At 44.5% G+C, this 13,004-nt stretch overlaps 1 protein-coding gene across 1 annotated transcript; it reads right to left on the bottom strand.

Annotated features, from left to right (window-relative positions):
- Positions 1 to 591: 591 nt before the first annotated feature.
- LOC124691777 (cytochrome P450 97B2, chloroplastic) lies at positions 592 to 6,336 on the bottom strand. The gene is given in 15 exon segments (XM_047225048.1): positions 592 to 1,386; positions 1,479 to 1,628; positions 1,819 to 1,880; positions 2,233 to 2,324; positions 2,817 to 2,905; positions 3,003 to 3,089; positions 3,277 to 3,336; positions 3,446 to 3,493; positions 3,574 to 3,747; positions 3,951 to 4,186; positions 4,633 to 4,717; positions 4,946 to 5,053; positions 5,700 to 5,880; positions 6,208 to 6,296; positions 6,298 to 6,336. Coding segments are annotated over 15 exon segments (1,716 nt in total). The 3' UTR covers positions 592 to 1,170.
- Between the last annotated feature and the right edge of the window lie 6,668 nt (positions 6,337 to 13,004).

Below are 13,004 nucleotides of genomic sequence, written 5' to 3'. Positions count from 1 at the left end.
GATGCCACATAGTTTTTGTCGCAGGTGAAGTCATTAGTCACATACCTGGTCAAAGAGCAAAACTTTTCTAAACGACTAAACCGGAGTTCAATCTTAGAGAGTGCTTAGGGTGTAAGCATCCCATGATGAGCAAGTAATTAACATGGCAGTTCAACGCCATGCTAGGGTTGAAGCCACTTAAATTATGTTCTACCAAGATCCGAGTTAGAAACCCGAATCAGACCTCAAACTGAAACCAGGAATGTAACATCTGCATATACACAAGACAAGATGGTAAAGAAAAAAAGGAAACCAGTTTCCGAATCTTCACCATCAGATGTTCATAATTTTGATTAAAAAGACATGGTTTCGATTTTATTTTCACAAATACAATGCCAACCATATCAAGTAGAGTGAGGGTAATTCAAGAAAAGAAGCAAGAGCAGAGGCGAATTAGGCTTTCGTTGTCTGCGAAGATTTGCTTATCATGCATACAGCTCGTGCGACAGCGAATTGGCTGACCGCAAAAGGTCACAGAAACGTGCTATTCTGGCTCCAGCTAAAGCAACATACACATCAAAAATCCACCTCCAACCACAAGGATTTTTCATCTGTCACAAGAACCACACATATATATGGAATAATGTGTTCATAACAAAACAAAATGTGGCATATAGAACATCATGGCATCCACGGATGAAAAGAAGTATGAGTAGCTTACTTGCCGCTGCCATCGCTATCGGCATCAGTTTTTCAATTCAATTCTGTGGGCTTCTTGTTTCCTGCACAGCATGCAGCCCACCGCAACACGGCACAACAGCATGACTGAAACCTACCTTTGCCTCCATGCGAACAAGTATCCAATGGCACGTCGCCACAGAACATATCAGGTTATCTGAGTTCACAAGAAACGGGACACCTAGGCGAGACATACAGCAACCTTCCCCGTCACACAATACTCTGGTCAGTTTGGCATGGAGTGCACTGTGGTTCAGTTTAGATGCATGCATGCAGCACCCAGCATTTGCAGCCATATGTTTCAGATGATGGTGGTGCATAGAATTGATGCCCCTAGAGCTCCCAAGAGGTGTTACCATGTACATGAACCTGCTTTACCCAGCTAAAGCATGCAAATGATGTGAGAAGTCAACAATAAGCAAAAGCTTTTGGTGCAAAGTTATGCCTGATCGATCAAGTCCTTTTCTTAAGCCTGCACCACAACCCGTTCTTTGTGTGGATCGTCGCACCCGTCACCATCTCGACTTCGTCGGGCGATCCTCGCAGCTCCACGTCAAACTTTTGCAATAGCATGGCTAAGGCCACTGTCGATTCGAGGAGCGCGAATTGGTCTCCCACGCACTTGCGGGGTCCTCCACCGAAGGGGAGGAAAGCAAAGTCTGCTATAATCTGGTAAACGGAGTTTGATAAGGATTTGATTTTTCAACGAACGAGGTCTAACCAGTAGAGGCGAGAATGACCGGACTAGTGCTCAGGCATACCTCGTTGGGATACATCGCGCCAGGACTCCGGGCAGGATCAAACCCAGCCCAACCTTCTATGTTCTCATCCATCTTTGGAACTGTAAACCTCTCTGGTTCAAACTCATTTGGTTTATTCCAAAAGTATGGAGATCTATGGAGATTGTATATCTGCAGTGCCAGCATTTTCCATAAGACAAACGTCTAAAGGATAACAGAATTAAGTTTGGCGTATTTTATATTCCACAGACCAGTAGACCTATAGCAAACTTATCATGAAGGTAATTTATATTGGTACCAAAATTATGAATATATATCTGAAAGAAAGAAACAGCTTAAATTTGCCAATTCCCCATCTTACCGAAAGAAATATATCGGTTCCAGCTGGTATTTCGTATCCCTCTTTTGCTCCATTGTACCCACCTATGAATTTGTGTGCGTCATTTTTCAGAAGACGAGAACTTAGAATGCAAATGTTTTTTTTTTCATAAGTACAACTTAGAATGCAAGTGTTGAACGGCAAAAGTTTCAAAATACATGGTAACTTGAAAAAAAAACAGGTATATTTATGTCATGTGTTCGATGTTATATTGTATTTATGAAACAAGGAAATGCAGTTTAATTTTATAAGAATTTATCATCTGCAAAATGGCACTGTCATTGCCACATCACATGCCCTTTAATATCTGGCATATGTTATTCCTAATAATCTTGTACCAACTCTTCTTTTCTGATTGCTCGAAGAAAGCTGGATATATTAAAGACGAGATGGTACCTGGCAATTTATCTGGACGGAGAGAACGTCTGATTAGCAAAGGTGGTTGAGGATACAAGCGAAGAGATTCAACAATGATCAATCTTATGTACCTTTTTGAAAAAAACAATGATCAATCTTATGTACCTATAACGCAGCAAGAATGCAGTATGTGAAGTTTAAAACCATTTATGATGCATTAATATAGTAAACTTGTACCAACACGACATGGAAAGTTAGTAACAGCTGGTGATTTTGGAAGCATATGATATGCCATTAAGAATATATGATGGAAATCTATAAATTTTTCAAGCCCCCCAAAATACTCCCTCCCAAATATATAAAGCCCCTCAAATTTTAAGCCTAACTTTAACCATTCATTTGACTAACAAAATATGAGTTATTTGCCACAAAATTATACCATTGGAAACTTTTTCAAATACAAATCCAATGGTTTTGTCGCATATAACTAATTTTTGTTTGTCAAATTCATGGCAAATTAGGCTGAAAATTCGAGGGGGCATATATGTTTGGAAGGAGGGAGTATTGTATAGAAAAATCAAACATAGTTCAATTCACAAGAAATGGTAACATAAGTAACATACTCCAATTTCTTGAGCTTGTCAGCTGTAATAGCCCCATCGTCGAGTACAGCATCAATCTCTGCCTGGGCTTTTCTCATCTTGGTGGGGTTCTGTAAAAGTTAAAGCCAATCGTATGATGTTATTGAAGTCATAAGTAGGCAATTTAAATGTTACTCTCTGTTCATGTCAGTGAAAGCATTTATGAACCTGGGCTAGTAGAAAAATAGACCATGTTAAAACAGCTGCAGTTGTTTCATGTCCAGCGATAAGCATTGTCATAAGATCATCTCGAAGCTATCACAAACCAAAAAAAGTTGTCAACTTACTTGCCTGATTCAAGTGGAAATACAAATGAAAAATATGAAACGGTAGACAGAAAAATATTAAAATCTCCCTGTGCAGGAGCAAATAAATGGTACAATACACAAGTTATTGATTATGTTCCATTCTTAGAAAATTAAACATTACAAGGGCGATTTACCTGGCGGTCATCAACATCAGCTCCCCTCATGTCAACAAGGAATCTCAGCAAGCTGGCATCCTACAAATATAAAGGCAACATCACGAACTGCCAGATAATATAGATGTTCTATAAAACAAACTGGTAATATCAGCATGAACCAAGAAAATAAGGAGTGATCAGAGCTAACCTTCAGCGATGAGTAGTCTCTTTGCTGCAGTTTTTCCACATCAGCTTCCTATATTAAGCAATGTCAAAACTAATACAAGTTCCAGAAAATAGGTACCATGTATGACTAAATTTTATGTTGGTACAAACCTGTCTTGTTTCTTTTGCATTCTTAATAAGATTGTCAAGACAATCATTGATAACCTTGAGGTCACTGCGGAACTTCCGCTGTCTTGGCACTATCCATTGAGTTAAAGGAAGATTCCAGTAAGGGATATAAAAGGTGGATCGATGCTCAGCTTCAAAAAGAGTTCCATATACTGCCTGCAGAGCAGAAATAGAAAATCACCAAAAGGAGGCTCGACAAAATTAGCAGAAAAGCATCACCCATCTTTACTCATCATAAACATGCAAGATGGGTATTCTTTTGTACTTTTACTCAATATATTAATAACAAGACCATGCAATCACTTCCCAGGAACAAACGATAATCAGATAGTGTAACTACATAATGCTTATACACCAACCTTGATTACAGGAGATTCCTTATTAACCGAGTCGAAATCAAAATTGAACACTCCCAAGCCAATTATATCAAGAGCCAAATTGGAGAATTCTTCTTCGAGGTTCACTATTGTAGATTTGTCACTATGGTCTTCCTTTTCAATACGTTCTTCAAGTTTCAATATTGTTCTCTCTGAACATTTGGTAAATACTCTCACCATAGCTTCTATGAATAAGGCATGGAACCCGGGAGTTATAACTGCAGAACACGCAGAATGGATAAGGTGCACCATCAGAAAAATGTTTTGTGAATGCAAACATGACGTTCACGTTAGCTCTGCAATAGTTTAATTATGTTGGCCAATTCCGCCATAAAGGTAGCTGCGGATTGTCTGTGAAAATATTCATAAGACATGCTAGTTGGTTCAACAGTCCAAATAAGCCCTAGGGCCAGTCAGCATGGCTGAAGCTTATACCACGAAGCATACTTAACCTTGAGCTTTTTTAAGACAATTTTATCTTTAATTGTCAAGTCCAAAAAAAAATTTTTGAACGACATAGTGAATTCATATCACTGGACAATGGTCAATCTGCTTTTACTGAGTAACAGCACCTTAGACTAGTGTACAGAAATATGCAGTATGACTGCACTCAAGGAAGACTTACAAGTATGCAAGTACGATTCAAAAATCCGACCTTTCTAACCTTTTCTCCTTTGCTTCCAGGTATCAAGGTCAGCAGGTATAAGACCCTTTCCCATTATTGGTTCAAGAATTTCAGCCAGAACTCCCTGATTTCAAGTAGAAAAGTATGTAAGTGAGAAACTACCAAGCTACTCCAGTAGTTACTCCTGAAGTGTATTTAATATTGTTTTGTGCGCAGTTTGATTACGGGAAAGCAATATATGCTACAAATAAGGTGCCGACCATTATGGCCTGATCTTGTTTACAGTGTCATATGTTCGGTGTATTCATTTACATACATTCACACAGTATTAATTAGAATTTAGAAAACATACCTTATCATATGCGAAAGCATTTTCCCGGAGGATGTATCTAGCAACAATTGGATCAGACACAACAACAAATGATTTGGGTCCAAAAGCAAGTTTGTAGACAGAACCGTGCTGCAAGGATAACAGGATATGTTAGCTCAAGCGAAAACTCTTTCAGATCACAGCAACACAACTGGAACAAAAATACCATGCACAAACTATTAGCATATTATCTTGTCCTGCTGCTGCTTTTTATCTTGGCATACACCTCATAAAGGCATAATTTCACGTTCATGTTCAAGTCCACCATTTCTGAATGGGGTTGTGAGATGCCTCATGTTCTATGACTTGCATGCCGCATAGAATATACCAAATGAATAAGTCTGTTTTAATGTTGATCAAGGCCCTCTCAAATCATGTTACGCAAATTTTCAAGCCCAAACCGAGATGTCAATTGAAAGAAAGGTTTAGCTTGCTATTTTCTGAGTATGATTAGCAACGTACGCTGCATATAAGGATACATAATTCGAGTACATAAGGTTTGAATATGGCCTTAAAAATGGCAATCAGAGAATACCATTCAGGTGGTCAACTGGTCAAGATTACTAAATTTGGGTGCCATGTATCCTCTCTTCCGTTTGGATTTGAAAACAAATAGTATATAGTTTTCACTCGAATATGTATGTAATATTCACGGATTGCAACTACACATTCTTCCAGTAAGCAGATGAAAGTGCTGCAGTAGTAAGTAGCACGAGACAGAGAGCAGGATAAGCACCTCGAGGAACCAATCATAGAGTGAATAGAATAGGGGCCGGTCGAACAGATCAGTGACAGCGCCTTCGGCAACCGGCATATTTTTGAGGTTGCCGCCAGCGAGCAAATTGGTGAGAAGGTTGCTGGCGTTGTCGAACAAGTTCCTCTTCGTCTTGGTTTTGTCGACCCCGGGCGATTGGCATCTGCATAAACAGCAGCAATAAGGGATAGGCACAGATTATACTGTGGCAATTTGGCATGCACCAGCTGTACTTTGTTTCACAATTGCTGCAATAGAGAAAACCACCAGTACCAACTACCAAGCACTATGTCTTATCAGTGTACCAACAGAGAGCTGATCGGGCACTACTAAGCAAGAAAGGAAGAATGGGCAGAGTTAAGCTGCCTGCTCATCGTGATAAGCTACAGAGCTAAATTGGGTGTTGCTTCAAACAAACAACTAACAATTGACACTGTCTAGCAGTGCAGGCAGTGGGGGCAATTGATCGAACGCCTGGTGGCTTCCGTACCTGATGGGGAGGAGGCGACTCCTTCCATGAGCTGCCGAGGAGGAGGGGTAGGAGGAGGAGGCGAGGCGGTGCCCGCCGGTGCTGGGTCGTCGGCAGGAGGGTGGCGGCGGTGGCCGCGCTCGTGGCCATGGCGCGCGCTCTCGCCCGCAGTCGGTGACGCTTCTCGTGGACCTCGTCGTGGAGTCAAAAAAAGATAGATAAGGTGCTTCGTCCAGTAGCGCAGTCTACTACTCTACTGAACACTGACGCTGTTGTGTGCCCGCCATGTGATGTGAGATCGGCGTCCACGCCGCAGGTTAAGGTCGACCATCATATCGTCCGTCGATCGGAGCGGCGGTGGCCTGGCCGGTCGGAGAGCCGCCGGGTGCCCGCCGACCACGGAACGTGGCATGGCACCGCCGGAGGTGGCACGACACCGCACTGATCAAGTCGGGTGCGTGCTCCACTACAACTACGAGGAATTCCTCCGAGCAGAAAACATTCCTTTTTTGCTACAATCATAGCTAGACGGACTTCATTTTTATGGTTCTTCCACTCGCTGATTTGTTTAAAGAAAAACTGCAGAAATTGGAAAAAGAAGAGCAGGATCTTAATATCATGCCCGTTTCTACCAACAAGGTCTAGGTGGATGCTGAATTTCTTATAAAATGTTCCCCGCAATTTACTTTTATAAAATGTAGGGCAAATGATTCTTAGAATAATCTTGTATGATTAAATCGTTCAAATTAAGCAGAAAAGTTTCTAAGGTTTTCAATCCCCAGAGCTCCTATCAAAATCCTCTTAGTCAAAGAGCTCCTTCCATCACGCTCGCCTCCTCTTAACATTGTTTTACCCCCATGGAACTATCAAAGCTAAATCAGATATTATTTCAACTATGTTTTTTCCTTCTGATGCATAGTATTATTTTTCCTATTTTGGTATTGTATTACATTATCTCAATTGTCTAATTTGATTTTTTATATTCTATATTGTATCTTCATGCCAGTTTGTTTTACATTGTTCCTATGGTGTCTTCTCACGGTTGTGTATAGTACTTTTACGCCTATTTTTGTATCATAGTTTTCTATTGTACTTTTTCTCTTAGTTGTATATTGCACACTGTTCAAAAACTAGGCCGATTCAACGATTACTAGGCCGATTAATCGCTACTAGGGGCCCGACCGTGTCGATTACCATTAATCGCTTGGGTTAATCCTTTACCCCGATTAATCAGTCTGAAAGTCCGATTACTAGGTATAGGTATGTTCCCGATTAACTACTATAGTTGGTCAAAAAAAATATAAAATTTGCAATGCGTATCTCTAATACAGGCGCTACCCCTCCACAATAAAGTAGGTTTTGAGAAGCTCTCGCTTGATTGCAGCCTCTAGTAGTTCAATTTCCACTGTCGCCAACTAGTTCCTTGCCCCCTAGACCAGTTACTCGCAGTTTCCCAGACCTCAGATGCAGGAGCTTTACCACCTTGATGTACTCATATAGGAGCTCGAGGATGCCTTCAATAGGTTAGGTGGTTGAGGTGTAAGAGGGGTCGTACTCCAGGTAGGTGGTGGTAGAAGATAAACTTGAGAGGTGAGAGGAGAAGAAGTGGAAGGAAGGAACACGGCTTCGGCTAGTGGATCCTGATTCGCTCTTGACATTGAAGATTATGTCATGGAGGAGAAGCGTACTTGTTTTTCTAGGATTTTAGGCTGTCGAGAAGTAGTGACAAACATTTAGATACTCATATACTATTATTTTTCTTATATAAACTGTTTTAAGTGCTGATTTGTGTAGGCTGCACCGATTAATAGATGACCGATTAAATCAGTTAATCGTCCAAATTCCGATTAATCGCTACTCCCAAGCCAACCGAGCAGTTAACGATTACCGATTTTCTTAACATTGATATTGCACCTTTTGATTTTGAGTGATCCACCAATTGATGGTTGTTTATTGCATCTTTGTATTGTTGTGTACTTTCTCTGATCGAAAATATAAGTCTTTTAAAACATGTTACAAGGTCAAAACATCGGGAATCAAAATTTCCGGAGGCCATATCATGTGTAGTGGGGTTGCTGTTGTGTCATATTACACTAGTGATTTCGACATCAATTCTTCACAAATTTGTTGCATCATACAAAAAATGTATTAAATATTTTCTATTTATAAATTTCTAAAGTAACTTAATTATTTTATCAAAGTAGTATTGTATACTTGGCTACTTTCTAAGGAAAAACTAGAGCGAACAATAAAAGTAACAAGATGTAAGTACAAATCTCAACAAAGAAATAAATAAACAAGCAATAAAAACATAGCATTGTACGGCCAAAAGAATCATTAAAGGTAGTTAAAATTAGGTCTGTGGTGTTCACCCATTTTTTCCTCGAACTGAAAAAGGTGTTCACTCATCAAAACTAAATCTCGATAGATGAGTTCAGATATTTATTTTCAACTATGTTTTTTCTACTAATGGAGATTATTTTTCCAATTTTCTACTATATATAAATGAAAATTAAACAATTGCAGAAATGTAATATAAATAATATTAATACAACTTACTCTATGTATTCATACCATTTTGCTTTGCATTATTCCCATTGTGTCTTCTCGCAGTTGTGTATAGTACTTTTACACCTATTTAGTTTTCTATTGTATTTTTTCTCTTAGTTGTATACGGAACTTTTGATTTTCAGTGCTCCACTTATTAAGTGTTGTTTATTGCATTTTTTGTACTGTTGTTGTCGTCGTGGTGAACAGACAGATGCCATAGGATGGCTTAAGTTGGGGCCGAATGGACGCTAGAGGATTCGGGGGAGGGTTTGTGATTAGATGGGACGAACTTCCGAATGGTTTCCTCAAGAACTTAGCCAAGGCCAGAGGTTGAAGAAGAAAGACACAAGGAAGAACTCGCTCTAGATCATCTTCTTTATTGATCTCCACAGGTAACAAGTTCGTGCTTACAGGATTTCTCTCTCCGCTCGTCGCTCCCGAGTACGGGTGTGCCCCCTCTCCTTATATAGAGGAGAGGGTGGCTTACAGGGGAAGAAACCCTAATGGCATCTTTGACTAGACAAACTACTTTACAAAGTTACTTTAATCATAGATGACACCGGGGTCTTCTTTAATCAGGGAGGCTGACGTCCTCCGACTTCTTTCATCGTCATCCTCCTCTTTATCGTCAGGCATTCGTTTAAAGCTACTTTGCTTAGCTCATCTTTGTCCTCTAGCTCTGGAGAGAATCTTTGACCAGTCCTGCCGACATGCTCCTTTTTCCGGTATCCCGGTGTCTTCTTTACCCGGTTCCGGTATACCCCTCTTGGGGATACCGGCTTAGCTTTACTTAGCCAAACTCTTATCTTTTGTGCTCCGGTATGAACATTAAACCGGTATCTTGATGGCTTAAACCATCCGGTTTGGCATGCCTTTGGCATACCGGGGTCATCCCCCCAACATTAGTCCCCGAAGCTGGTATAGTCTGGCGGATTCTATCCAATAGACCATGCCAGGTTCTCACGTCTTTGGATACCGGTTTAATCTATCCGGCGCTTAGCTTAGATCCGGCACCTTTGCCCGGACTCACGTTTTCTCTCTTTGCAAGGCATTTTCCGGTATATATCTTATCCTCCGGCATCTTAGTCATTAAACACCTCCTCGGCGAAGTCGAGAATATCTCGGGCCCCGCGCCTGTCAGTGACATGCGCACTGTGACTGACGCGTCAGTGTCAGGGGTCACTTCCCTTCGGCTTCCGCGCGCGTATTAACTGCCCCATAGCGGATCCCAACCACCGTTCGGATCCGTGTGCACCTCCCCGTGGCTTTCTGTTTTACGCGTGTATCGGCTGCGCCACGCGGCGGCCCGTGGAGCGAACCGTCGTGGCCCGCGGACCGAACCGCCGCGGCCCGGCGGTTTTCGGCCCACCTCTCTCTCTTCCTTTATAAGGCGAAACCGCTCCTTCTTCTTCCTCTTCTCGCATTCCCCACTTCTTCGCGCACAGTGTCCTTTGCTCTCTGCGCCTCCGCCGCTTCGTTTGCCGCTCGAGCTCCGCCGCCCAGCGAATCTCCGCTACTGCTCCGCCGGACGTCGCCGAACTTCGCCGCGCGAAGAATCTCTGTGGTGCTCCTCTCGTGGTCGCGGCATTGGTGTTTCCTCAAGCTCTTCTCCACCTCGCCATCGACGGACCTCCTCGCCAACCGCAAGCTCGCCAATCCACCGGTGAGCCACTTCTTCTGCGACTCCGCCGCCTCGGAGTTAGGCTCAATCTGCGTTTACCCTCTTTTGCTTGCTTTCTAGATCTTGAGTTGGTAGTGTATTTACTTCTTCTTTTCTTTTGCTTTTTCTCTCACTCGTAGATCTTCACGCGGGGGTAAATCGTGGGATTCGTGTTTTTCTGCGTCAAATCTCATGCCTAGTGAGGAGTCTTCCTCCGCCTCTTCTTCGCCTCTTCCTCCGATAGCCGGCATAGCCAATCCTCCGACGGATTAACCGCCGATCTTGTCCAGATGGACATCGATTCCGGTAGCGACCAAGAAACCGGTAGCTCTAGCCAAGCTTCCGGCGTAGATCCCGCCGGTATCACACGCGGGGCCTGGATGGGCTCCAACGTTAGCCAGTACGAAATCGACTGGCTTTACCGGTCCAGGAGAATTCCGGAAGGAGTATCCTGCCGGCTCCTGGCGACGAGATTGAACCGGTGCTTTAACCCGGTGAACGCGTTGTCTTTCTCGCTCACTTCGAGCGCGGCTTCGGCCTTCCCGCCTCTGCTTTCTTCCGGAGTTTCCTTGATTTTTACCAACTCCAACCTCACCATCTTCCCGGCAACGCCGTTTTCTACCTCTCTTGCTACGCCACCTTTATGGAGGCTTATATCGGCATTCGTCCCACTCGCGAGACGTTTGCCCGTTTCTTTGCTCTTCGGATCAATTCCGTTCGGGGCAAGGAAATCCCTAAACCCAAACCCCCGTACAATGCGGGTCTTGCATCATCGGCTCCCGCCAAGGGAGCCCTTTTTCAAGTTTTCCGGTCTCGAGTCATGCCGGCTATGGCAAGGGACCTTCTTCTACGTGAAGAACAATGGCGCCGCAGATCTCATCGATCCGCCGCCTTTTAATCCGCGCCGCCCCGAAAAATCAACTCGGAGCTACCACCCGAAGACAGATCATATCGAAACCAACCGGGTGGTACGCTTCATGGAGAAGCTGATGAAGGAGACTAACATCTGCTCCGATGATATTATCCGCGCCTTCATCTCGCGCCGGGTGCTTCCTCTTAAGCGCCGCATGCATAAGATGAGCGAGATGTATGGTCCCGGTGATCCTACCAAGATCACCGGACTTCCTCTCAGCAAGAAGGACATTGTCCTCAAGGCTAGGCAGATCCGCCGGATCGCCATGCCGGAAGATTGGGAATGGGGCCTCCGGCCCCTCAGTTCCACTAACCCTCCGACCCAAGAAGTAAGAAATTACGCAACTTGGGTCGGTTTACCGGTAACTTTTATACTGTGACTAACCCTTTTTTCTTTTGTTTTCAGGCCAAGGACCACTTCCCCCGCATCGACTCAGACCGGCGAGGCCCTTGTCGGAAGCGTGCTCTGGACAAGTTCGACCCGGACCCCTTCATTCATTGGCAGGATCTGAAGATGGGCCGGACTCCAGCCTCGCGCCTCGGCAAATCTCCACCGGAACCTTCCGGTTTGTCTGACGACCTGACCTTGCTTGAGGTAGCTCTTCTTTTTGATCTCTCACATTCTTCTGTTATTGTTCCTCTGTAGATGTTCCCTCAGCCAACATCAACCCACAGGTCCACGAGCACGTTCCTCCCCTGCAGGCCGAGGCAGGCCAAGAGTTTGTGGAGAAACTCATGGCCCAAGGCCAAAAGAACAAGGCTCCGGCCTCTGACGCCGGTTCGAGCCAGGCCCCTGCATCCAAGCGCTTCCGGACTGAACCCTTTGCGGGGAAGGTCGCAGGCGTGAGGCGCTACAAGAGCAGGCAGATGCCGACCTCTTCTGGGTAAGGCCCCGTTTCTCTGCTTGTTTTGTTTTTACCAAGCTCTTTTCCGGTTGCTTTTTTTCAACCCTTTCTTTTTCTCTCTTTCAGCCCCGCGCTCAAGCTTGGCCCCAGGCCTGAGGGCTCTGCCGGATCCGCAAGGACCTCAACTCCTCCTCCTCACTCAAGCCCGGCACCATCTGGTGCCGGCATCACCTCTACCTCCCCTCTGGGAGGCACTACAAGTTCGGGGCGCGCAGCCCCTACACCGCCAGATCACCGCGCGGAGGAGGACCTTGTCTCCCCTACCAAGAACCAAGACACCGGCGCCAGCAACATCGGCGCCGGAGAAGAAGTTGCCGGGCGGGCGGAACCTCTGGTTCCTCCCGTCCTAGAAAAGAAAAAGAAAAAGAAGACCAAGACGTCTTCCCCCTTCAGAGCCGCGCCGGAAGCTTCCGCGCCGGCAAGCTCCAACCCGGGTGACGCGCCTGACGCTCCCCCTTCTTGTAGGATAACGTTGCATAGAAAACAAAAAATTTCCTACCGCGAACACGCAATCCAAGCCAAGATGCAATCTAGAAGACGGTAGCAACGAGGGGGTATCGAGTCTCACCCTTGAAGAGATTCCAAAGCCTACAAGATGAGGCTCTTGTTGCTGCGGTAGACGTTCACTTGCCGCTTGCAAAAGCGCGTAGAAGATCTTGATCACGATCGTTTCCGGCGCCACGAACGGGCAGCACCTCCGTACTCGGTCACACGTTCGGTTGTTGATGAAGACGACGTCCACCTCCCCGTTCCAGCGGGCAGCGGAAGTAGTAGCTCCTCTTGAATCCGAC

Source organism: Lolium rigidum, chromosome 2, assembly GCF_022539505.1.
Source record: "Lolium rigidum isolate FL_2022 chromosome 2, APGP_CSIRO_Lrig_0.1, whole genome shotgun sequence".
NCBI classification, from domain to species: Eukaryota; Viridiplantae; Streptophyta; class Magnoliopsida; order Poales; family Poaceae; genus Lolium; species Lolium rigidum.
The sequence above is the reverse complement of the archived record's forward strand: the minus strand, read 5'-3'. Positions and strand labels throughout refer to the sequence as shown.